Source organism: Lissotriton vulgaris, chromosome 7, assembly GCF_964263255.1.
Source record: "Lissotriton vulgaris chromosome 7, aLisVul1.2, whole genome shotgun sequence".
NCBI classification, from domain to species: domain Eukaryota; kingdom Metazoa; phylum Chordata; class Amphibia; order Caudata; family Salamandridae; genus Lissotriton; species Lissotriton vulgaris.
The window spans coordinates 674,928,179-674,953,745 of record NC_141695.1 but is presented as its reverse complement, the minus strand read 5'-3'; the positions used below and the strand labels follow the sequence as shown (position 1 = coordinate 674,953,745).

At 51.6% G+C, this 25,567-nt stretch overlaps 1 protein-coding gene across 2 annotated transcripts in view; it reads left to right on the top strand.

Annotated features, from left to right (window-relative positions):
- Nucleotides 1-25,567, top strand: part of COIL (coilin) — a 150,989-nt gene that overhangs the window by 100,843 nt on the left and 24,579 nt on the right. For both annotated transcript variants that reach the window (XM_086930878.1, XM_086930877.1), the window contains exon 5: nucleotides 10,508-10,577. In XM_086930878.1, coding sequence (XP_086787004.1) covers nucleotides 10,508-10,577 — 70 coding nt within the window. The remainder of the gene's footprint in view (nucleotides 1-10,507; nucleotides 10,578-25,567) is intronic.

Genomic DNA, 25,567 nt, shown 5'->3' with positions numbered 1-25,567 from the left:
CCAGAACTATCCTCTCCGTCTGAGCCTACTTCCAGGTGAGGTCGCCCCCACTCACCGCTGCTCCTGCCGACTCCAGCCTCGCTTTTTGCCGCTTTGCCGCTCCTGCCTCGCTGCTGCCTAGTACGCCCCAGCCGCCGCCGAGCCGCTAATTTCCCGCCACTGACTCCCGGCGGCCCCGCCCCCCTCCTGCTCATTGGCCGCCCCGCTCCCGCCACCCAGCTGCTCCTCCCTCCCGGCTCCTTACTTATGCCGCCCACACGCATGCGCAGCGTTCACGCGCAGCGGGCATGCCGATTGTGCGCCGAAGGCGCGCCAAAGGCTAGCCTGTCTGCTCCTGGACCGCGCCCAGTGCCAGGACCCCTGGCCCCCACCGATGCAAGACGACCCGACAGACCTACGACGCCGCCGCCCTCAACGCACTCAATGCCGGCCCGAACCCCGCCTGCTGCCGGGCCGCCCCGAAACGCTTCCACGGACCCTTCACCTGCAAAACCTGCAAGTTCACCTGCCTCCGAACCTGCACCGCACCCGCTAAGCCAAGCACCAGCAACAACCACCTCAAGTGCATCCTGCTTAACACCCGCTCCGTCCACAGACACGCCGTGGAACTCTGGAACCTCCTCGACACAACATCACCAGACATCGCCTTCCTCACGGAAACCTGGATGAACGTCTCCTCAGCCCCCGACATCGCCATCGCCATCCGGGACGGGTACAAGATCATCAGGAGGGACCACGTCAACCAGTCCGGAGGAGGCATCGTCATCGTCCACAAGAACACCATCCGCATCACGACCGACACCTTCGCCGCCGCCGAGCACCTCCACTTTCAGGTTCACACCGACCCAAAGACGACCCTCGGAGGCACCCTCTTCTACAGACCCCTGGGACCACGCACACAATTCAGAGAAGACATCACGGACTTCATCAGCCCACACGCCATCCACTCCGCCGACTACATCCTCCTAGGGGACCTCAACTTCCACCCGGAGAACAACAAGGACCGCAACACCGCCGCCCTGCTGGACAACCTCGCCAACCTCGGACTCAAGCAACTGGTCAACACCCCCACCCACTACGCCGGCCACACGCTTGATCCCGTCTTCTCATCCAGCAAGCACATCACCTTCAGCCCCTCCACCGGACTCCACTGGACCGACCACCGCTGCGTCCACTTCAGCTTCAGAAGCACCACAGCCCACCACCACCCGCAACAGGTTCCTCACAGGAGCTGGAGCAAGATCACCGCCGACCAGCTCACCACCTCCCTCAGCCAGAACCCACCCGCCAGCACAACAGACCCCAACGAAGCAGCCCGCAACTTCACGCTGTGGCTGACCGCCTGCGCCAACGACCTTGCACCACTGAAGAACCCTCTCAGCAGACCCAGAAGCAAGAAGGCCTCCTGGTTCACCGACGAACTCAAGGACTCCAAGAAGACCTGCCACACCCTCGAGAAAGCCTGGCTCCTCGACCAGACCACCGACAACATGACCGCCCCCAAACACGCCACCCGCAAGCACCACCAGCTCATCCGCACCACCAAGAAGAAATCACTGAAGGAACGACTGGACAACAACGCCCACGACAGCAAGGAACTCTTCAGCATCGTCAAGGAGTTCTCCAACCCCAGCACCGGCAACAACGACATCACTCCCTCACAAGATCTCTGCGACTCTCTCGCCTCGTTCTTCCACCGCAAGATCGCCGACATCCACAACAGCTTCGGCGCACCATCCACGCACCCAACCGTCTAACCAACGCCCCCCACCGCCACCCTCCGCACCTGGACCACGGTGACCACCGAAGACACAGCCCGCACGATGAACACCATCCACTCCGGATCTCCAACCGACCCCTGCCCCCACCACGTCTTCAACAAGGCCGACTCCACCATCGCACCCCAACTCCGGAACATCATCAACACCTCCTTCAACACCGCCACCTTCCCGGAGAGCTGGAAGAATGCCGAGCTCAGCTCCCTACTGAAGAAACCAACAGCGGACTCCACCGACCTCAAAAACTTCCGCCCGATCTCGCTCCTCCATTTTCCTGCCAAAGTCATCGAGAAGATCGTCAACAGACAGATTGCCGCCTTCCTCGAGACGAACGGATCCCTCGACCCCTCGCAGTCCGGTTTCAGAGCCAACCACAGCACCGAGACCGCCCTCATCGCAGCCACTGACGACATCCGAGCCCTGCTCGACAACTGGAAAACAGCGGCACTCATCCTCCTGGTCCTCTCTGCTGCGTTCGACACTGTCTGCCACCGCACCCTAGTCCAACGCCTCAGCGACATCGGCATCCAAGAAAGAGAAGGCACTGGAGTGGATCATCTCGTTCCTCGCCGGAAGAACACAGAGAGTCCGCCTCCCCCCGTTTCGATCAGAGGCCACCGAAGTCATCTGCGGCGTACCGCAGGGATCATCACTCAGCCCCACCCTCTTCAACGTCTACATGAGACCTCTTGCAGCCATCGCACGCCAACACAACCTCAACATCATCTCCTACGCCGACGACACCCAGCTGATCCTCTCCCTCACCAGAGACCCCGACACCGCCAGAACCAGCCTACACGAAGGGATGAAAGACGTCGCCGAGTGGATGAAGAACAGCCGCCTGAAACTGAACTCAGACAAGACGGAAGTCCTCATCCTGGGACCATCGCCCTCCGCCTGGGACGACTCCTGGTGGCCCCCAGCCCTGGACACCACTCCCAAGCCAACAGACCACGCACGCAACCTGGACTCCTCCCTCTCCATGACCAGACAAGTCCACGCCGTCTCCTCATCATGCTTTCACACCCTACACATGCTTCGCAAGATCTTCTGATGGATCCCGACCGAAACCAGGAAGACGGTCACCCAGGCCCTCCTCACCAGCCGACTGGACTACGGAAACACCCTCTACGCCGGAACCACAGCCAAGCTACAGAAAAGACTCCAACGCATCCAGAACGCCTCCGCCCGACTCATCCTGGACATCCCCCGACGCAGCCACATCTCCGGCCACCTGAGGGACCTGCACTGGCTCCCCGTCAACAAGAGGATCACGTTCAGGTTCCTCACCCACGCACACAAGTCTCTCCACGACCTGGGCCCCAAGTACCTCAACAACCGCCTGACCTTCTACACGCCCACCCGCCAGCTACGGTCTACTAGCCTCGCCCTTGCCGCCGTACCACGCATCCGAAGAGCCACCACCGGAGGCAGATCCTTCTACCTGGCGGCCAAGACATGGAACACCCTCCCCATCCACCTTCGGCTGACCCAGGACCATCTCGCCTTCAGGAGACAACTCAAGACCTGGCTGTTCGAGCAGTAGCGGACCCCTTCCCCCAAGCGCCTTGAGACCCTTCCGGGTGAGTAGTGCGCTATACAAGTTTTATAATTGATTGATTGATTGGTCTTCTTACCTTGAAGACTGCTTTACTGGTTGCCATCACCTCTGCCAGGAGAGGGAGTGAGAGGGAGTGAGCTCCAGGCTTTTTCTTCTTCACCTCCTTTCCTCTCTGTTCATCCGGACAAGGTTGTGTTGCGGACAAGACCCTCTTTCATGCCCAAGGTTGTCACGGCCTTCCAAATCGGGCAGTCCATTACCTTGCCCACCTTCTTTCCGCCTCCGCATCCCTCGAAAGAAGAAGAGAGGCTCCACCGTCTGGACCCAATTGTGCGCTCTCTTACTATCTGAATCGCACACGCCAGTTCCGGGTGGATGGCCAACTCTTTGTTGGTTACGTGGGCCCTAAGAAGGGAAAGGCGGTACACAAGCGGACCATCTCGCGGTGGATCATCTTGTGTATCCAGGCGTGTTACTCCTTGGCTAAGAAGGAATGTTGGACTGAGGGCTCATTCCACTCGGGCCACGGTGACTACCACTGCCCTGGGCCGAGGAGTGCCCTTGCAGGACATTTGCCAGGCAGCTACGTGGGCCTCGCTGCACACGTTTGCAAGACACTATTGCCTGGACAGCCAAGTCCGGAGGGATGGCTTCTTTGACCGTACCGTCCTCCAGGACTTTCTGGTGTGATTATTGGTTCGCAGACCCACCACCGGGGTTGGTTTTGCTGGGGTATCTATTCTAAGGTAAGGAATCTATCACATGTCTCTTTCAGATGCACAAGTTACTACTTGTGTAACGATATATCTGTAAGAGACATTAGTTAGTGATAGATTCCTTACCGACCCACCCATCCTCCCCGTTCTGCGAACCGATATCTAGGGTTAAGGTCATTCCCTTTCAGGGCCCTAGTTTCATGGCACCAGTGTTGGTTCTATCATGGCTCTGCTTATCTGGCGCGGAAAAGCTGTGTATCAGAACTGACGTCAGCGTGCATGGGCGGCGTCGAAGTACTCCAAAGTCATTCCGGCGCTAACTACGACGGCGCGCAGGGGTATTGCTACGCAAAATTTTCTGGATCCAGTCTGACGCCTGGGGATATTCTAAGGTAACAAATCTATCACTAATAATGTCTCTTACAGATATATTGTTACACAAGTAGTAACTTGTGCCTTTAGGGCATGAATGTTGCATGGGAGATGGGTCTCAACACAACTTCAGAGCATATAGTTCAGTTAAGCCTGCTCTTTGGTCAGTGTAATTATGTGTAATTCATTGAAGTTTGAAGTGTGATTTATTGTTAAGGCTACTTTGGTTGACATGCTGGATTTTATACACTGCGAAATCCAATGAAAAAAATGTATTGAAGCATAAAAAACAAAGGGGCTGATTACGATGGCGGAAGGTCTGCTAGCCATGCGGCGGCGGGCCTTCCGCCATCGGACCGCGATTTTGTCCCTGCCAAATTAGGATGGCGGAGGGAGCTAGCAGCACCCGCTGCAATGTAACAGATGGTGGATGCGACCGCCACAGTGGCGATGGCATCGTAATACCACCGGTGGGACTGCCGCCTTGTAGGTGGGCGATCCCACTCACCGACACGATGGCGGACCGACTGAAGTTCGCCCGCCATCGTAATCACCCCCAAAGTCTGCTTACCACCAAATTTGCATTCATGTGTTTATTACTGGCCAGAATGAGTCTTGTTGGCGGTATTATCAGGTCAGTGAGCTCACACCAGTGGGTGATCTTGTTACAGAAATGAGGCATGGTTGAGAGGAAGTTGAGAAAGATTACGTCTGAACCCTCAGAGGTAGAAGCTAAACTTCACACAGGGGCCGAACTATAAAAACCTGCATGATTTTCCATCCTATTGCTTCCCATCATGATTAATGTGAATGCCCTATGGAATTCTCTCGATTAAATACACGTGATAAGGGGCTCTTCATTTTTTAATTAAATGGTGGTGTAAGTATTGACTCCTATACACTAAAAGGTGGAATATTGTGTTTGATGATATATTTTAGTTTATAGTATCCAATTGAACTGACTTGATTTGGGGCAGCTGCTATATGTTCTGTTGTTCATAACATAGAAAATCGATAACTTTATAATGGAAAAAATAAGGCATCCAGTATTTTAATGAAGGGTTCCATTATGTTATGTTATGTTATAGCGGTATTTGTAGCGCACACTGTTACTCATGAGTGTCCTGGCGCGGAATGAGTCAGAGGAGGGCAGCAGAGAGTTTTAGAAAGACATGCTGAAGAGGTGTGTTTTTAGCTGCTTCTTGAAGATCCGGAACTCCGTGATGTGTTGGAGAGCAGCGGGAAGTGAGTTCCAGGCAACTGCCGCTTTTGACCGAGAGAGAGGTGCCACCCAGTCGGACTCTGCAGAAGCGAGGAATCGCCATCCGGCGTTGGGCCGCTGAACGCAAGAGGCGTTTGGGGACATGGAAGGCAAAGCGCTTCCTAAGGTAGAGAGGGCCTACACCATGCAGCGCTCTGTGGGCCAGTATAAGCGCTTTAAATTGCACCCTCTGAACTACTGGAAGCCAATGTAGCTCCTGCAGATATGTGCGCGCACTAGAGCGCCCAGGGGCATTGAACAGGAGCCTAGCTGCCGCATTTTGAATAATTTGAAGCCTGTGCAGCAGATAGGCTGGCAGCCCCAGAAACCGAGCATTAGCATAATCTAATCTGGAAACAATCAGGGCGCGGGTTACCATCTCTTTTGCTGCCCTCGGGAGCAGAGGGAAAAACTTCCTGAGCATTTTGAGGGTCCCGAAACATGTGCCGTGAGCTTTTTTATATGGTCGGAGAAGCCAAGATCCTCACTAAACCAAATGCCCAGGTTCTTTGCTGGCCCAGGTTTAGCAACCGGCCAAGGGAAGCCTGGAGGCCACAAATGAGTCCTAAAGTCCTCCGGAAACTGGCCGTAGAGAAGGACTTCCGACTTATCCTCATTGCATTTATGGGAAGCCTCGGCTATCCATTGAAAGATCGAGACTAAGCACCGTTGAGCCGTGCCGGTGTTCAGGGCGGCATCATTCCAGGTAAAGAGTAATTGCATATTATCTGCGTACGCAATTACCTTGGCCCCCAATTCCTCAGCCAGGTAGCCAAGTGGTGTCGGGTAGATATTAAAAAGAAGGGGGCTGAGGGTCGAGCCCTGTGGCACCCCTGTCTCCAGATTCCTGACTAAAGAGGAGCATGGGGCTAAGCAGACCTGTTGAGAGCGGGAGTCCAAAAAGGATTTAATCCATTGCCAGACCAGACCCGAAACTCCTATAGCGGAGAGTCTTTCGAGCAGCCACTGGTGGGGTACCGTGTCGAAGGCGGCAGAGAGGTCCAGTAAAATCATGGCCGCTCTGCCGCCCCCGTCCAGGCACTCTCTAATAGCCAGGACGGTCTCCGTACTATAGGAGGCTCTAAAGCCTGACTGCGCTGGGTGGAGAGCTCCCGAAGTCTCAACAAAAGCCTCAAGCTGCGGGAAGACCACCTTTTCACATACCTTAGCAAGTGCCGGCAGCAGTGATATTGGTCGATAGTTAACCAGCTGCAGGGGGTCAAGGGTAGGTTTCTTCAGGAGGGGCAGAAGTTTAGCACGTTTCCATTTAGAGGGAACGTGACCTGAAGTGAGGAATTGACCAGATTCACTACTATTGGGCAGACTACATCAGCTACACCCGCTAGGACCCGCGCCGGGCAAGGGTCCGCCGGGGAGCCCGACTTGAGGGCCTGTAATAGGGCCAGTATATCTGCCTCAGTGGTAGGTAAAAAAGATGAAAGCACCTCCGAGCCGACTCGGGGAGTTGACAGGGGATTCAGGGGGGAGATCACTTTGGGCCTCGCCACCGAACCTACACTCTCTTGAATCTTAGCAATTTTGTCGATAAAAAGGATGAGAGCTCTTCACACCACTCGTTCGATAATGGTAGTGTGCTTTGTTCCGCACAGGGGGAGAGAAAGCTCCGCACAATTGCAAAGATTTCCTTGCTATTGTTCCGGGCCATCATAATCCTCCCGGTGAAGTACTCGCTTTTAGCCTTTCGAATGGCTGTGTAGTATTCAGTCTGTGCTGATCGTAGGGCCATCTTAGCAGAAGCACCATAGTTCTGTCGCCAGCAGCATTCCAACCTTTTGCAGCCCAGTTTCAGATCCCTAAGAGTGGAGGAGTACCATGGCTGCGAGGGAAGGGAGCGCTGAGTGCCGCTCCTTTTACCATTGGCACAGGACTTTAACTCCCTGGCTAATCCAGTGGTCAAAGCTAGCCACAGCCGCCTCTAGATCTGTAGTATGAGAGGGGCGGGACTGACCCAGGAACTCAGAGAAAGCAGGGAGATTAACCTTCTTGGCCAATAGGCCAGAAGGCAGTGTAGCATCTCTATCAGATCGAGTATCCTCCCAGGAGAACCTGATCAGGAAGTGGTCCGTCAAAGGGTGTGGGCTCAGGGTCTAAGATTGAAATAGGGAAATTGGAACAAACCAGATCGATGAGATGGCCTCCCGAATGGGTCGGGAGTGACACATGTTGGGTAAGCTGGGTGAGGAGCAGGGCCTCAGCAAGGGACCTGGTCTCCGGGGTAGACGGCGTGTTAAGGTGAATGTTAAAATCGCCTAATAAAAGGTATTTGGGGTAACGGAGGGAACGTGGTACAATAATGTCCTCCAGGGTTTTTAGGAAAGTTCCCGGAGGACCTGGGGGGCGATACACCAGAGTTCCCCCTAATGTACAGTGGGGAGAGATGGTTAACACGAAATCGAGGGCCTCTCCTCCCGTCCCCTCTCTAATGGCTTCACTAGTGAAGCGCCACGATTCCCTGAGCACCACTGCAATCCCACCACCTCTGCCATCGCCCCTGTACGCCCTTGTGATTTTATAACCTCTGGGTATGGAAAGTTCCACTACTGGGGCGCTCTATTCACTGAGCCAAGTCTCTGTGATGAACAGAACATCCAGCGTATCATCCGCTAGAAGCTCAAAAATATCAGCTGAATGTTTGGCCATGGACCGAGCGTTAATAAGAGCCGCCTGAATTCTTAAGACTCTCTTGGTTTTGGTTGAGGGAGGGGCAGTGGAGCTGCTAGACAGAAGTCACAAATGGGACATTTCGAGACTCGATTATCAAAATCCACCCCATGCCCACTCGCCGTATCACCAGGCTTACCTACAGCCAGTAAGGCCTCCCGTGAGTAGGTAAGCTTTCTCTTGGTCCTATCTGGCAACAATTGGGCAGCATGACTGGCACTGGGTGCTACCGGGGCGCAGACGAGCTTGCCTTAGGCACGCCCGCTGCGCGACCGGCCAGCCATTTGCAATAAGTAGCTTAGCCCCACCCCCAGCTAGACCGCAGCGAAGGGCCCCACCTGGATCCGGGTCCTCACTCAAGAGGGCGCCCGCCCTCCACTCAATCGGCACGACAGCCGTGGTGGAACGGGGCAGGACAGCACACCTCGGCACAGGTACAGGTTGTCAGTCACCACAGCTCCTTTAAAATTTAGCCAGAATAGCAAAGTTATTAAAAATTGTTAAAACGAGGTTAAAAAATATTCACAGTGTGGCAGGAGGCAAAAGAGCTACACACCTCCAGTAAGGCTCGCAGTCTGCCCCCAAATACTCAAGTGGGACATCGTAAGTGCTCCCACCAACCTACGAGTGCCGCCATTCCTACTGTAAGGCAGGAAGGCCACCACTATGCCCCCAGCCCGATCTATGTTAGTGGTGTTTCTACTGCACTGACTAAATAACTGTGGTTACCCCAGTGAGCACATTGTGCAGGCAGCGGGCCCCATTCTTCTAATGATGCATTTAATTTGCCCAAAACGACTACCATGATAAAAGGGCTTGTAATTCCAATATTTGTCCTCTTCATGCCAGTGTTCCTCCTTTATATTGGAAGAGATGCTTACAGTAAGACACTATGATGCCAGGGAGGTACCCCATCATACTAGGGTTGGCTAGTGTATGTATGTCTGGATGTTGGTGTTGTGTACCAGAAGCTGTAGGTGAAAATAAAAAATACATCAATAATTGATGCACGCACTCACACCTTCAAATAGTCACGTACACTAAAGTTAATTCACATATATGCTCATACATTTACACTCACCTTTACCTCTAATTCACGCAAATGTACTCATTTGGCCATGGTGCTCTGCTCTGTATCTTCATCTCAATCTCCTCTGTGTTGATCCCAGATCACTAGCAGTATCAGGTCCAGGCGGCAACATTGCACTAGCATCCTGAGGCCTAATCCCTTGCAAACCTTGCACTTGTACATTTGTGTGTCATTGACAGCATAGGACTTACAATTTATATGGACAATCGCCATACAACATTTTAGTAATCGGTATGGGAACTGGTCATATATTGCAAGGTTATATATACATATATATTAAAGTTACGATGTTTCACAAGTAGGAAAGCATTATAGTTTGTGCACAGCTCACTGTGTCTCGGACGTTTATAGAGACATAGTGCTAGTGGACTCGGGAGGGGGGGGGGGGTGTCACGTAGTACAGTTCGTAAGTTTCCTTTCAGGGTGGCAATTAAGAGTTCTGTAAAACTCCCAGATGGTGGGATACATCTAAAAGTATATGTATCTTGCGAGGATATCTCGCTACACAGAACTTCATTTTGCATTTTTAAATATGTCTGAGTCCATGAAAGGCTTTTCCTTAGAAAAATAGGCATATATAAACTAGAACAACCAACTGGTATGCTTCAGCTCCAAGAGGAAATCTGTTAGGCCCCAGAGAAGAGGACCCTTTGTTTTCAAGCTGGGCTCACAGTGCCGGCGTTTTTAAATTGATCTTTTTTGAGTTCCACAGTGTTGTTGTTAGAAAAACATTAATTGACAGTCTTGTGCCTGTCGTTTTTCCAGCAAATCTACCTTGGTGTAATAACAGACATAACGTTTGTAACAATAAAAACATCAACTCAACTCTTAGGTGAAAATGAAGGACTCCTAAGGGTAAAATCTTGTTCAGTGTTCTCCAAGAAAGTTTGTGGATTTCTCCCATTCCGAAGTTTACATTCAACATGATTCATAAGGATTCATAAAATGATATATATTTTTTATATATTTTCCTCCTTATTGACTGTTGTGTGTGTGGTCTAAATTGTAATGTCTGTTCTGTAAGATTCTTATGTGTTTCATTCCTAGGAAGGAAAAGTAATGAACTACAATCCAGTAACCCAAGATTTGGACCTTGAGTTATCTTCAGCTTCAGGAGGCAAGTACGATTCGATGTGACAGTTTCTCAGTGCTAGACTAGTCTTCTAAAGTTGCAGTCCCTGATTTCAGAAATTTCAAAGGAAAGTTGCATTTTTTGTTAGATTTAAGGCGTGTTGGACTTGACTCAACATAACATTTATGTAATACCGTACGTGACCTGGTAGAACTAAATAAATTAGATTGTTAAATTAAATTTTCTATGAAGTTATGTGCAGGACTGATCAATAAAATAGGCAAATCATAGACTACATTGGTAAATGTTTTCTGTAGAATTAATGTCTGGGTACCAACATCTAGCAGTCTTTTTCCTACTACATCGCGCCCAGCATTTTCTGTGATTTTCTCCACGCTTGTTTGAAATCTAATCGAGGTCCTCCAGAGTTAAAAAGGTGAAAAATCGCAGCTAACTATGGCTTGTGAATACATAGAACTGGGTAGGCAACTTTATTTCTTTACCTGCCAACTGCTATAACAGTGGTGAAGTGTCCTCTGAAGGCATGAACAGAGGACTGGGTACACCAAGCTCTCTAATATCATTTGTTAAAAATTGTGATATCCTTTCACTGTCAACCCTAGTTTTAAAGTGGTTAACCACACAATATTTATATGAAAAATAAACTGGGTGTTAGATCTTTCAGCCTTGGAGTGATCTTCCCCCTAACATTTTGCCTTACTGTTTCATTTTTAGGTCGAGCTGGAGATAGCAACGCGAAGCATTGCGTCCAGCTCGACAACTATAGTTGCCCTTCTCCTGGGAATCTGAGGCAGGGGTCGGGCATGCGCGGCGATTGGTGTCTGTGGACGCGCACATCCAGGCCGGCGCCGTGCCCATCGACTCCTTCCCAGCTTTGTCAATTTTACGAAGCGATGCTTGCCATCTTTGGGCGGCCCGACTCCGCCGGCGCGCTTTCAGGCCCCGCGGACTAGGCTGGGGACCTTAGTCCTTCGACGCCAGCACCTCTGGCCTCGGCATCGCAGGGCCCCCTTGGATACAGGCCTGGATTCAGATCTGCGCTGGTCGACCCCGTGACACCTCCACCGGCGCTGATTCGCCGGCTTCGACCCCGGCTTCCAGCCCGACATGGACCCGGACTGGTGTCTGCCAACGCTGGATGCGGCGATGGGTGCTTTTGCCCCTGTGTTCCAAACTGGGCATTTTTAGCCAGCTTGGCAGCCAGAGGAGGATGAGGAAGACTGGGAGGAGTCTAGGGACCCTTTGTCAGACCAGTTGGAGTACGATCTGGACTGGAGAGAGGAACAGGGGGATGCCAGTGGTCTGGATACCTCCCCAGACTTTATCATGTTGTCTCCTCCTACCGTGGCTACGGAGGAGGAAGCGTCCTACAAGTGCGGCCGAGGCTCTCGACCTAGAGCTTCCTACGGTGGCAGTCAGGACTAACCTCCTGACAGAGGTGCTTCAGCCGGCTGCGAGCTCTTTGGATCCCCTGCTTGCATACAGTGAGGCCCTCACGGACATCCTTTTGGGCACCTGGTCCAGGCCCAACACAGGGGCTCCTTTGGATAGGATGATTGCCAGACGTCACCGCCTGGCCCCAGGTGACCTAACTTTCTTCTCCCAACACCCAACCTTGGAGCAAGCCTCCACTTCCAAAGGCGCCTTCCCTACCGCACCACCGGAAAGGGAACCCAAACAGCTGGACCACCTTGGGAAGAAAATGTTTTTTTTCCGCCAGCTTGGGACTGCGGTTGGTAAATATTGCATGTTTGCTGGGCCGTTATACCCACTCTGTGTGGGATACGGTGGCGCAGGTGCTGCCTCAGTGCCCGGAGGAGGCCCGGCCCATACTCTCCTGTACAGTTGCCAAGGGAAGAGACGTATCGAAGTTTACCATCCACTATGGGCTGGATACCGCTGACGCACTTGGCAGGACGATTTCAATGCCAGTAGTAGCCCTTCAATGCTAAGCCTGGTAGCGTTCGACTGGTTTTTCCGGGGATGTCCAATCCACCCTTATAGACATGCCTTTTGATGACTGTCGCCTTTTCTGCAACAAAGCGGACAATGCGCTAGAGCGCTTTAAAGACTCTCTGGCTATGGCCAGGTCCTTGGGTCCCTCCACCACCTGCCCTGCGCAGTCTGCCTTTCGCCCCTTTCGTGGCTACGAAATGGGTGCCCTGCTACGTTCCGTCCAGGGCCACAGGCCAGCACAAGCTGTTCAGCCACAGCGCGGCAGGGGACATGGGAACCACTGGCGTGGTTCAGGGGGTCAGCGAATGGGCCTGTCCACCACAGCCCCCTCTGCAGCAGCCTCCAAACCTCCCTAGTCTTACCTTTCAGGGCCACCAAACGCCAGTGGGCTGTAGGCTCCACTATCCTCTCCCCCACTGGCACACCATCATGTCGGACAGGTTGATTTTGCAAATAGTCCGAAGGGGCTACTCCCTCCCCTTCGAAACTACCCCTTCCTCCATACCACCTCAGTACCATCTCATGTCAGAATATTACCTGACCCTTCTCCAACAGGAAGTTTCGGCACTCTTGGCCAAGGGTGCCATTGAGCGTGTTCCTGCCCCAGAAGTGGGTAGTGGTTACTTTCTGGTACCCAAGAAGGACCAAGGCCTGCGTCCTATCTTGGAGCTCAGGAACGTCAACCGCTTCGTCCTGAAGAAGTTGTTCATGATGTTGACGCTTGCTCAGGTCTTGTGTGCTCTTGACCCTGGAGACTGAATGGTAGTGTTGGACTTGCAGGATGCTTACTTTCACATCACTGTCCTGCCGGCCCACTGGCGTTACCTGCCGTTCCTGGTAGGCCACAAGCACTTTCAGTTTACCGTGCTCCCATTTGGCCTTACCAATGCCGCTCGGGTGATAACGAAAGTGATGGCGGTGGTCGCAGCTCATCTGCACAGATCAGGGGTTCCAGTCTTCCCCTATCTCGACGACTGGCTGTTTAAGGCAGGCTTGCCACAGTCGGTCGTCTCCCACCTCTAGACTACAGCGACGTCCTGCATTCGCTGGGGTTATCCATCAACGTGCTGAAGTCAAACCTGACCCCCTCTCAGAAGCTCCTCTTCATCGAAGTGGTTTTGGACATGACGTAGTTTCGGGTTTAGCCTCTCGAACAGCGAGTCCGAGATGTTCGGGCTCTGATTCTGATCTTTCAGCCCCGTCCCGGGTTTCGGTCAGGATGACCCGGAGACTGCTGATCCTCATGGCCACCTGCATCCTGCTGGTCGATCATGCCAGGTGGCATTTGCAGGCTCTGCAGTGGTACCTGAAGTTCCAGTGGGCGCAGCATCAGGGGAATCTGTCCGATTGCATCCAGATCTCAGAGGGCACTTCACGACAATTGCAGTGGTGGCTCACGAACCAGAATTGGGTCAACAGCAGTTCCCTCTCCCTTCCCAATCAGAACACACAGTGGTGACCTCTGACCCTGCTCGCCGGCAGGTCGCTCCCCACGCCACCACACGGCTGCCAGCTGCCTCGTACCTGCTCCCTGCCGCCCATCTGTTTTCCTGCCCTTTCCCGCTCCTTCCCGCGCTGCGTCCCTGCGGCCCTGCTCCCCTTCTCCCCATTGGCCACCCGCTCCCACCTCCCAGCTGCTATCCCCCTCTTATGGAGGCCGCGCAGTAGGCGCGCCGAAGGCAAGCCCGTCTGTGCCCGTCCGCGCCCAGCGCCATAACCCCTGGTCTCCTCGAACGCCACAACACCAGACTCTGCTATGACGCCAGCCAAAACCACACCTGCTTCCAAGCCGCCCCGAAACGGACTCACGGACCTTTCTCCAGCCTCACCTGCAGCTTCACCCGCGACATCGCCACCAAACCTCCAAGGACTGGACCCAACCACCTTCGCTGCATACTTCTCAACACCCGCTCCACACGTAAACACGCCGTTGAGCTCTGGGATCTGCTCGACACTTCCGCCCCAGACGTGGCCTTCCTGGCCGAGACCTGGTGGACCAACTCCTCAGCGCCCGACAGCGCCATAGCCATCCCGGACGGCTACAAGATCACCCGCAGGGAATGCACCAACAGAATCGGAGGAGGAATAGCCATCGTCCACAATTCCCCCCTCAAGGTCGCCACCCACGCAGACGACAGCCTCAACACCGCTGAACACCTGCACTTCCGGATCCACACTGACCCCCCCCCAACAGCACCCTCATCTACAGACCCTGAGCTCAATTCAGCGACTCCATCGCCGACCTCGCCAGCACCCACGCACTCGCCTCCACAAACTACATCGTCCTCGGGGACCTGAATTTTCACCTCTAGAAAAACGACAACGCCAACTCCGCCACCCTGATCGACAACCTCGCCAACATTGGCCTCAGATAACTCATCACAGCACCCTCCCACGCCGCTGGCCACACAGTGGACCCCGTCTTCTCCACAGGCACCCACGTCCCCTTCGACCACACCACCAAACTCCACTGGACCGACCACCGCTGCATCCATTTCACCTTCAATAAACCAACCATGCACCACCGCACCTAACAGCTACCTCGCCGCTGCTGGAGCAAAGTCACCGAAGACCAGCTGATCACCACCTTCGCCCAAAACCCAACCACCGACCCCACCAACCCAGGCACCACAGCCCACAACCTCAGACAGTGGATCGACGACTGCGCCAACACCCTCGCCCCACTCAAGAAACCCTCAAACAACCACGCCAGCAAGAGAGCCACCTGGTTCACCTACAAGCTGCAGACCTCCAAACGCGCATTCCGGAAACTGGAGAAGATATGGCTCCACGAATGCACTGCGGACAACCACGCAGCCCACAACGCGCCACCCGCAGACATCACCATCTCATCATATTAGCCAAGAGATCCTCCTTCAAAGACCACCTGGATAACAACACACACAAAAGCAAAGAGCTTTTCAGCATCGTAAAGGAACTCTCCAACCCCAGCGCCAATGATATACTGCCCTCACAAGAACTGTGCAACTCACTGGCCATCTTCTTCCACAGCAAGATCGCTGACATCCATGACGGCTTCAACACCATGACCACCCTACTAAGCCAGACTCCACCTCCCCTGTGAACAGGGCCAACCGCCTGACCTCCTGGTCCAACGTCAACGACGAGACACGCAAGGTCATAAACTCCATCCACTCAGGATCTCCGTCAGACCCGTGCCCACACCACGTATTCAAGAAAGCAGACCCTGCCATCCACCCCAATTACGGAAGGTCATCTACATCTCCTTCGAAACAGCGACATTCCCGGAAAGCTGGAAACACACCAAAATCAACGCCCTCCTCAAAAAGCCCAAGGCGGACCCCAAGAACCTCAAGAACTTTCGGCCCATCTCCCTGCTCCCGTTCCAGGCGAAGGTCATCGAGAAAATCGTCAACATGCAACTGGCCCGCCACCTGGAAGACAACAACATCTTGGACCCGTCCCAGTCCGGGTTCAGACGAAACCACAGCACAGAGACAGCCCTCAACGCCGCCACAGACGACTTCAGGTGCAAACTAGGCAACGGCGAAACATCAGCCCTCATCCTCCTGGACCTGTCAGCCGCCTTCGACACGGTCTGCCATCGCACTTTAAAGACACGCCTCCTAGAAGCCGGAATCCAAGAGAAGGCCCTTGACTGGACCACGTCCTTCCTCTCCGGCAGAACCCAGAGCGTCCACCTCCCGCCCTTCCGATCCGTGGCCAATGACATCATCTGCGGTGTCCCACAGGGCTCCTCCCTCAGCCCGACGCTGTTAAACGTCTACATGGCCCCCGTCGCACAAGTGGCCCGCCAACATGACTTCAATATCATCTCCTACGCTGACGACACCCAGCTCATCCTCTCCCTCACCAAGGACCCGCACATCGCCAAAACCAACCTCCAAGAGGGAATGAAGGCCGTCGCCGACTGGATGAGGAACAGCTGTCTGAAGCTGAACTCGGACAAGACAGAGGTACTCATCCTCGGACCCACAACCTCAGCCTGGGATGACTCCTGGTGGCCGACCACACTGGGAACAGCACCAACACCCACTGACCATGCACGCAACCTAGGATTCATCCTTGCCTCCTCCCGCTCCATATCTAAACAGGACAATGCCGTCTCCTCCTCCTGCTACAACACCCTCCGCATGCTCCGCAGGATCTACAAGTGGTTCTCGACCGAAACAAGAAGAACGGTGACAAAGGCCCTCGTCAGCAGCAGACTGGACTACGGCAACGCACCCTACGCAGGAATCCCAGCCAAACACCTATGACCACTACAACGCATTCAAAACACCTCCGCCCGACTGATAGTTAACGTCCCCCGCCGCAGCCACATCACCCACCACCTGAGACCTACACTGGCTCCCCGTCGACAAGAGGATCACCTTCAAGCTCCTCACCCACGCACACAAAGCACTCCACAACGCCAGACCAGCCTACCTGAACAGCAGACGCAGCTTCTACACCCCCACCCGCCAGCTCCACTCCGCCAGCCTTGCCCTCGCCGCTGTTCCCCGCATCCAACGAAAAACCTCTGCGGCAGATCCTTCTCCCACCTTGCCGCCAAGAGCTGGACCATCCTCCCTACCCACCTACGGCAGACCCAAGACTTACTCGCCTTCAGAAGTCTCCTCAAGACCTGGCTCTTCCAGCAGTAGCGGTACCCCCTCCCCTCAGCACCTTGAGACCCTCACGGGTAAGTAGCGTGCTTTACAAGTACTCTGATTGATTGACAAACGCATCCCTTCTGGAATGGGGCGGCAACATGGGAGAGGCGGAGGAATCGCTTCTTATGGTTAACCCTACTTTTTGCTCCCACTGTTTTGACTAGACTGCCTGGGATCCTGCTATTCAGGACCCCTGCCTACCTGCTTTCTCCTCTAAATTGACATATATGTACTTTGGTACAACTCCAGATTGGATACTGGGGTACCCTTATCAGTCCCTACTATATATATATATATGTACCCAGGGCATAGGTACCCCAGAGGCCTCTTCTTGGCTGAAGCATTCCACTATGTCACTCATGAGAGACCATGCAAAATGGTACCTCAGGTCTGCAACTGCAGCCTGTGTAAGCTAGTGCTTGTACCACTTACGAGAGATATAAATATATATATATATCACACCACAAACGTTCCAAGAATTGATAGAACTGGAGAGACACAGCGGGGATTCCAGGTGAGTGCTTTAATTCAAAATAGCATAGGCATGACGCGTTTCAACATAATGTCTTCCTCAGATGCCTGCTTAGATATTGCTTTTCACGCCAGGGCACTTTAAATACCTCCCCTCGTTCTGTCAGCAGTGGACAAACCAGGTGCATCGGTTTAAGTCAGTATAGCTCCCTGTAGCTGCATCGGCAAACTACAGTGCCCAGAATGCTCCTCTCACGGCAAGCTGGGAACGTGACATAGACCTGTTGCAAGTGTCCTTCATTGGGTCCTGGATTCAAGTAGGAACGGGGTTCTTGTGCTCTGGAAAGCGCAATCTCTGAAGAAAAGTTCCTCACCTCTGGCCCCCATTACGCCTCAAACGAAATAATCCTTTTCCTCTCGAGCCTGGAATTTAACAGAAACAGTGTCCTGAAACTCCTCCGTGCAGTCACGGACTGTATGTACAGCAGCTGCTACTGGACAGGGATACGATGGGTTGGAGTTTCCAATACCTTGGACGAAAAACAGATGCCGAAGCTGTCCCTGTTACTCCTTCCACTTTGCGAGGCGGGTCTCTTCCTAGCGCGCCCAGGACACAGCACGCATTTTATGCCACAAACGTTCCAAGAATTGATAGAACTGGAGAGACACAGCGGGGATTCCAGGTGAGTGCTTTAATTCCAAATAGCATAGGCATGACGCGTTTCAACATAATGTCTTCCTCAGATGCCTGCTTAGATATTGCTTTTCACGCCAGGGCACTTTAAATACCTCCCCTCGTTCTGTCAGCAGTGGACAAACCAGGTGCATCGGTTTAAGTCAGTATAGCTCCCTGTAGCTGCATCGGCAAACTACAGTGCCCAGAATGCTCCTCTCACGGCAAGCTGGGAACGTGACATAGACCTGTTGCAAGTGTCCTTCATTGGGTCCTGGATTCAAGTAGGAACGGGGTTCTTGTGCTCTGGAAAGCGCAATCTCTGAAGAAAAGTTCCTCACCTCTGGCCCCCATTACGCCTCAAACAAAATAATCCTTTTCCTCTCGAGCCTGGAATTTAACAGAAACAGTGTCCTGAAACTCCTCCGTGCAGTCACGGACTGTATGTACAGCAGCTGCTACTGGACAGGGATACGATGGGTTGGAGTTTCCAATACCTTGGACGAAAAACAGATGCCGAAGCTGTCCCTGTTACTCCTTCCACTTTGCGAGGCGGGTCTCTTCCTAGCGCGCCCAGGACACAGCACGCATTTTATGCCACAAACGTTCCAAGAATTGATAGAACTGGAGAGACACAGCGGGGATTCCAGGTGAGTGCTTTAATTCAAAATAGCATAGGCATGACGCGTTTCAACATAATGTCTTCCTCAGATGCCTGCTTAGATATTGCTTTTCACGCCAGGGCACTTTAAATACCTCCCCTCGTTCTGTCAGCAGTGGACAAACCAGGTGCATCGGTTTAAGTCAGTATAGCTCCCTGTAGCTGCATCGGCAAACTACAGTGCCCAGAATATATATATATATATTCATTCACTATACTCAAATCTGACATGTCACCCCTATAGTGGGCCTTAACAATCCTGAAGGCAGGGTGCTGGGTTTTACGTGAGAGGGTGCTTCTGCATGAGCAGGGCCCCTGTGCAGTCTTCGGAGACCATTCTCCAGGGCTGTATGTGATACTGCCAGACATGTAGGTAGAGGTGCATATAACCTCGCGGTAAATGCTATCTTGAAAACAACTGCAACGAAGTATGTCGTGTTTGGTGTCAAACACCTTGGAATCATACCTCCAACCAGTAACTAGTGTGGGAGGTATGATCCCTCCCCTCAGAACCGAGGTTCTGGGGATACCCAAGTCTACCGGTACCAACTTTCTCGAGCCTTACAGCACAAAATGGATGCTGCCAGCCACAGGCACGAGTCTGCCCTACTGATGTTGAGCCAAGCTCTCTCAGAGGAAGGTCGGACAATAGGTATCCTGTTATAGGGAGGTGAGGCCACATCCCAGACAGGATTTAGTGTATTGGGCCAGAAAGTCTGCACAAGGGGAACATTTGGTGTCCCTGTGCATATTCCAACTCAAACCAGTTCTGGGAGCCATTTGCTCCTGTTCTGGCTTGAAACTGGACAAAGAACATGGGTGTAGCTACCCCTCTCCCCTGCCACTCCCCTAGGAGGGTCCCTAGAATCTGTCCAACCCTTTCCCTTGGGTATAAAATGGGTTACCTGGCTACAGGACTTTAGATTTTACGTTGACAAGATTCTGCAAGAAGATAAGACTACACTTCCACCGTCTGGACACGCTGGACCTCCCTTGGGCTTGACTTCATCTTCCCTTGCCGTCCCCAGTCTTGCCACTGTCCGTGATACACACTGGCTCTGTGCTGGTCCCTGTGGACCTCCAAGACAACAGAAGAATCTCCCTTGGGGTGAAGGAGTCACTCCCCTGCTAACGCAGGAACCGTAACGCATCTGACTGGTTTGCTGCTCCAGATCTCCTGCGGTCTCCAAAGTCTGCAGCAACACAGGAGGTGGGTTTCTAAAGGTCTGCAAGGTTCAGCTGCCCTCTCACTGAGCTTGAGGCAGATATCCCTCGTGGGAACTGTATAACTGTACCCTTGTGCACCTCGTTCATTTCCAGCTGCACATGCTTGTTGTTGTGGAACAATTCCGTGCATTGGGCCATTTGTAGCCCTGATACCAGTGCATCTTTTCCCGGAAGGACTCAGTCATCCTCTTGTTGGTACTCCTGCCGGACACTGACCCCCTCAGCACTCAACATCTTCGTGGGACACCTCGCCTCCGGCTCCTGGTCATCCTAGACGTCTCCAGGTCCTCGCAACTGAAGAGTCAAGATCACCGTCAACGAACTTGAAGCACCCGACATTGGTAGACATTCGTCTACCAAACCCCCTAGTGAATCCAAAGTGACCCAGATTCTATCCCCTCTGCTTTCAGGTTCTTCTCATCTAGAAACCACGTTTGGATTCGACCGGACACTTTTCGTACTTCAAGCAGCAGCATTTCATTGTCGACATCCATAGAAAACGACGAGGGTTTCTCACGCCACTTCGTACCTATGCACAGGCTCCTCTTGGGAAAGGTAACTCTGGTACAAAGGTATCCATGGGTGGGGTGGCTCTTCAAACTCTTAATTTCCAAGGGTTGACTTCGTAATCTGCTGGGAAGGGTCCCTAATCTCTGATTTTCCAACCGCTACTTTTTCCCATTGAATTGTATGTAGCACGCGGTTGTGTTCTCTCACTGCACCCGTCATCCGTGAGGTCCCTAGTCACTCACCTTGGGTGGTTCCTTGGGGTCCCAGCAATTCTATACCTCCTAGACCAAGTCTAGTCCCGAGTCGTGATTCTTATACCATTTATTTAGTATATGGTTTGGTCTCCCCCTGGAGCCCACTGTGTATTGTGTGCTTCAGTTTGATTCTTTGCAACTGTATTATTTGATTTGTGTTCTATCCTCTTGTAGAGGATACTAGTGTTGTAGATAATAAATACATATTTTTATAACTACTGTGTGGTTTCCCTTTCTTTTAACCAATAATATAAGGTTGCATTCTGGTAAAACAAGGTGCTTAACATTCCTTCAAGACTTAGCCTGAAGGCTGCTCTCCATAGCTACCACTAGGATAGCTTTCAATAAAGGTTATCTTTGATCTATTCACCATGAGGGTTGTTTGGACTGGTAAAGGGTGCCCACTTTAATTAGTGGACCACATATGCCAGGCCAACTTCTCACACTATATGTCTGCAGATGTAATACATTTGTGGTATGGTGCACAGCAAAGGTTGTGAATCCCCTTTCTACCCCTCTTTCTGAGGTTCTTCTGTTCCTCCTTTCGCTGGCACAGCAGGGCTCTCCTCTGGGCACTCTAAAGGGCTACCTCTCAGCCATTTCAGCCTTTCTCAGGCTACCTGATCAGTCTTCTCTTTTCAAGTCCCCTGTTGTAAATAGATTTCTTAACGGAATTACTCATCTCTTTACTCCTGTTCCCTTCGTAATGCCCCAGTAGGACTTGAACTTGGTCCTGACGTATCGTATGTGCGCTCCCTTTGAGCTGCTCTATTAGGCTTCTCACTTTGAAAACTGCTTTTCTGGTGGCCATCACCTCTGCGCGTAGGGTGAGCTCTGTCTTTCAAGCCTCCTTTTCTGTCTGTCCATCCGGACAAGGTCATCCTTAGAACTAAACCCTGCTTTCTTCCCAAGGTGGTTACTTCTTTCCACATTGCCCAAATCATTACTCTATTCTAAGGTAAGGAATCTATAACTAACTATTTCTTTCAGATGAACAAGTTACTTACCTTCAGTAACGATATATCTGTAAGATTATAGATTCCATACCGCCCCACTCATCCTCCCCGTTCTGCGAACTGACTTCTAGGGTTAAGGAAATCCTTTCAGGGTCCTAGTTTTGTGCACCAGTGGTCAGTGGCTCTGCGCTTCTGGCATGGAGAGTCGTGTACAGAACTGACATCAGCATGCGAGGGTGGCATGGAGAGTCGTGTACAGAACTGACATCAGCATGCGAGGGTGGTGTCTATGTAGATACCAAATATAACAACAGGGGAGAAGAGAGAAAAAGTGGATTCGTTCTCCCTCTACAGATTTAGTTAAACAAAAAGAATCCACATCAAGATGTTTTTAGAGTGGTCCCTACGAAGGTGGGGAGCACACAGTGTTCTTTCAATACCCCTCACACACTAAAAGGACCCTTGGTGTCATGCTTCATCATTGGGGTCTTCGCACCCCTCTACGGGATGCGGCGTGCTGCTAACCGACGACTACGTGGGAGCACTTTTATTATTTGGCTATGTGTGGTGCATGTGAGGTTTTTTGTGTATAAGTGAGTCGTGGATTCCGAAGAGTGACCAAGTGAGGTTAAAAAAGTACCTGGCACATGAGGTCTGTGTAGATACCGCAACGTCATCCCGGCGACCTGGAGACAACCGACGCCACCTTCCGACGCGTAGGGGTACTGCTGACGGAAAACTTTCCGGATCCAGTCTGACGCCTGGGGGTAATTCTTAGGTAAGGAATCTATAACTAACCTATGTTTCTTACAGATATATCTTTACTGTTATACATTTTTCTCTACTCCAAGGCCTGCCTTTCCAATTGGATAATATTGGGTTTACTTATTACAATTAATAAGTGATAACTTTCATTTGGGAGCAGATGGGAATACTGAGTTTTGTGTCTAAAGAATTGTAATGTAACACCCTCTTTAATGATTTTAAGTCCCAATTCTGAAAATACCAGTTTCAGAATTTTGCCATTTTCTTGTCCCAAACATTTGATGCTGGCAGCCTGTAACCTGGGTCACATGGCTGTCTGTAGCTGGCAGTTGGTCTTTGTGTATTGCTCCCAGACAGCAAGACTATTGGTAATAGGTGTTTGCAAGATGGGCCATCTCTGACTTGATGAGGGGGAGAAGATGTCACCTACCACACTTCCACATCTCAAAGGCTCTGCCTTAGCACACTCAAAAAGAGTTTTAATACTAGTCTTTTGTGACTAGACAAGCTGGGGCCAGGGCAGGGAGGCAGCAAATTTCAGACACAGCTTGGAGTGGAACCCTCCAGAACATTTTCCTACTTCAAAGTGAGTACCAGGTGTAAATATTGGACCCTCATAGCCAGCTCTTTAGCACACCTCTGAACTTGAGGAGGACTCCAATGGACTGCTGTGCTGTTCTGCAAGAAGGACTGCTACTCTTTTGCCTTGCTGCTTGAGTGAAAGAACTGGACCTGCAATTTGATCCCAGAACCACCAGAGTGCTAGTTGGCTGCCCCGCTGATTAGAGCCTCTGGGACAGAAAAGGCTCCAACCATCTTGGACTCTACTTGATGTGAGTCTTGCCCTCCCATTGGTGCCACCCCAGTCTTTGAAGTGGCTTGAAGTGCTCTGCTAGCACAGCTGAGGCCTTGTAAGCGGAACCACCGCAGCACAACTTATCTCCTCACAGCCACTTGAGAACCGCCGCAGTGCAACGCATCCCCAGCACCAGACCTTGCATCGCAGCCAACTTTCTCCTCAAAATCGCTGATGTGTGACGCATACGCAACACAGGTTTTTTTCACCGCAAAGCCCTCATCAATGCCATTCTCGACAGCAACGCAGGATTCTGGATTGCAGCCCCACAGTTTCTTCGTAACTTCCGGAGCGCAATGCATCTTCGACGCAGGACTTTGCATCGCAAGCCGCTGATTGACAGCGACCTCTCTGACTGTGCAAGACGCTGCATCGCAGACCTACAGCATTCTTGGAACTGCCTTTACGTGACACATCGTTGACATGGGATCTCGCGATGCTCTACAGACCAGGATTTAAGGTACTTTGTTCAGCCGGCCTAACTTGATGCCTGTGTCTGACTCATGCACCATAGTGGTTGACCTGAACTTGTGACTTTGTCCTGGTTTGGTGCGACCAGGTAACCACAGTTGACCCTTTGTGCCTCCTAGGCACTATTTTCACTTAAATGTTTTAAATTGCTTATCTCTAGTTGTACTGAGTGGATTTTTGTTGTTTTAATATAAAATACTTTGTGTGGTATTTTTTCGGGTTGTATTTAAACTTTATTACAGTTTGTGCTGCATAAATACTTTACACGTTGTCTCGAAGTTAAGTCTGGCTGCTTTTGTACTAAGACTACCAGATGGTTAAGCACTGGTTAATTTAGGTTTTGCGTGTGTGTCACCCTGACAGAGATTGTGGTTGGTGCTGGAGTAGGGTCTCACCCCTGTCAACCAGTAATCCGATTTTCAACACAGGGTACATGGAACTTACTTTGTTGTATTCTTGAACTGACATCGGTTACCATTCAGCGCACAACAAATGGTCAAGTGAGCTTGACCACAACAGAAACAGTATTTAGCATCCTGTGTTCTGTACACAGGAAAGAAGATTGGGCTCACATGAGCCAACACAATGCAAAAAATATGTTCAATTGCTTGTTGGTTCCATAATCTTTAGACCGCTATAAACAAGTTTTGTTTTGTTGCTTTTCTTTTCAAAAGAACCTAATTGAAAAGAGAAAAACTTTCAAAGTGTAATCACACTGCTAATCCTACAAAAAATATTTTTTTTTAAAGGAAAATGTAACAGAACTGATGCCAAAAGGGACCAGCTGAAAATTATCTGCAGCCACTTTAAAACTGAGCCTCAATTGCCATATCATGTACTCCTCTGACACCTTTTTGTTTCTCGCCCGGGTCATTAGTGTCTGGAGTACCTGGCTCTTACCTTAATATTTTTTCCTGCTTGGGGTTTTCTCTTATCACTCATCATATTTCGTTTTTCCCTGTTAACTTTTGGCATTCTTGTTTTGAGCGTTGCTGACCACCATTTGGTGCCAGGTACGTCCCTGTGTGACGTCAGACCGCACCCTGGAGGTCGTTGTCCGTGGTAGCCATATTCAGATTCTTTTTTCCGCCGTTGGATCTGGAAGCAAGACTGGTGGCTCTGGAAAATATTTCAGGAAAGACTCCGAAAAGAGGAGGAAAAAAACAAGAACTCAAGTAAACTCCACCGTCCATCAACATCGCTGCCAGAGAGAAGAACAGAACTCCGAGATCGACATCAAAAGTTATCAACGGTCAACAAATGGCGAGGTAGGGGTCATGGAAAATACCCCCCATCAAATTTTGCCCCGAATGCCACCACAAGTTCACACAACACGACCCACACAACGTGTGCGACCTCTGCCTGCCCAAAGACCATAAGGACAAAGACTGTGAGGCCAGCGCGGTGTTCTAGCCGGAAAAACTCAGAACACGCCGAAAGCAGAGCGAGGCCCACTACGCAACGATGTCACAGACTTCGAAGAAGATTTCACTGAAGGACCTGGGATTCTCCAGTGATAAAGAAAAGCAAGGAGTTCCGGCGGAATAGACACATGA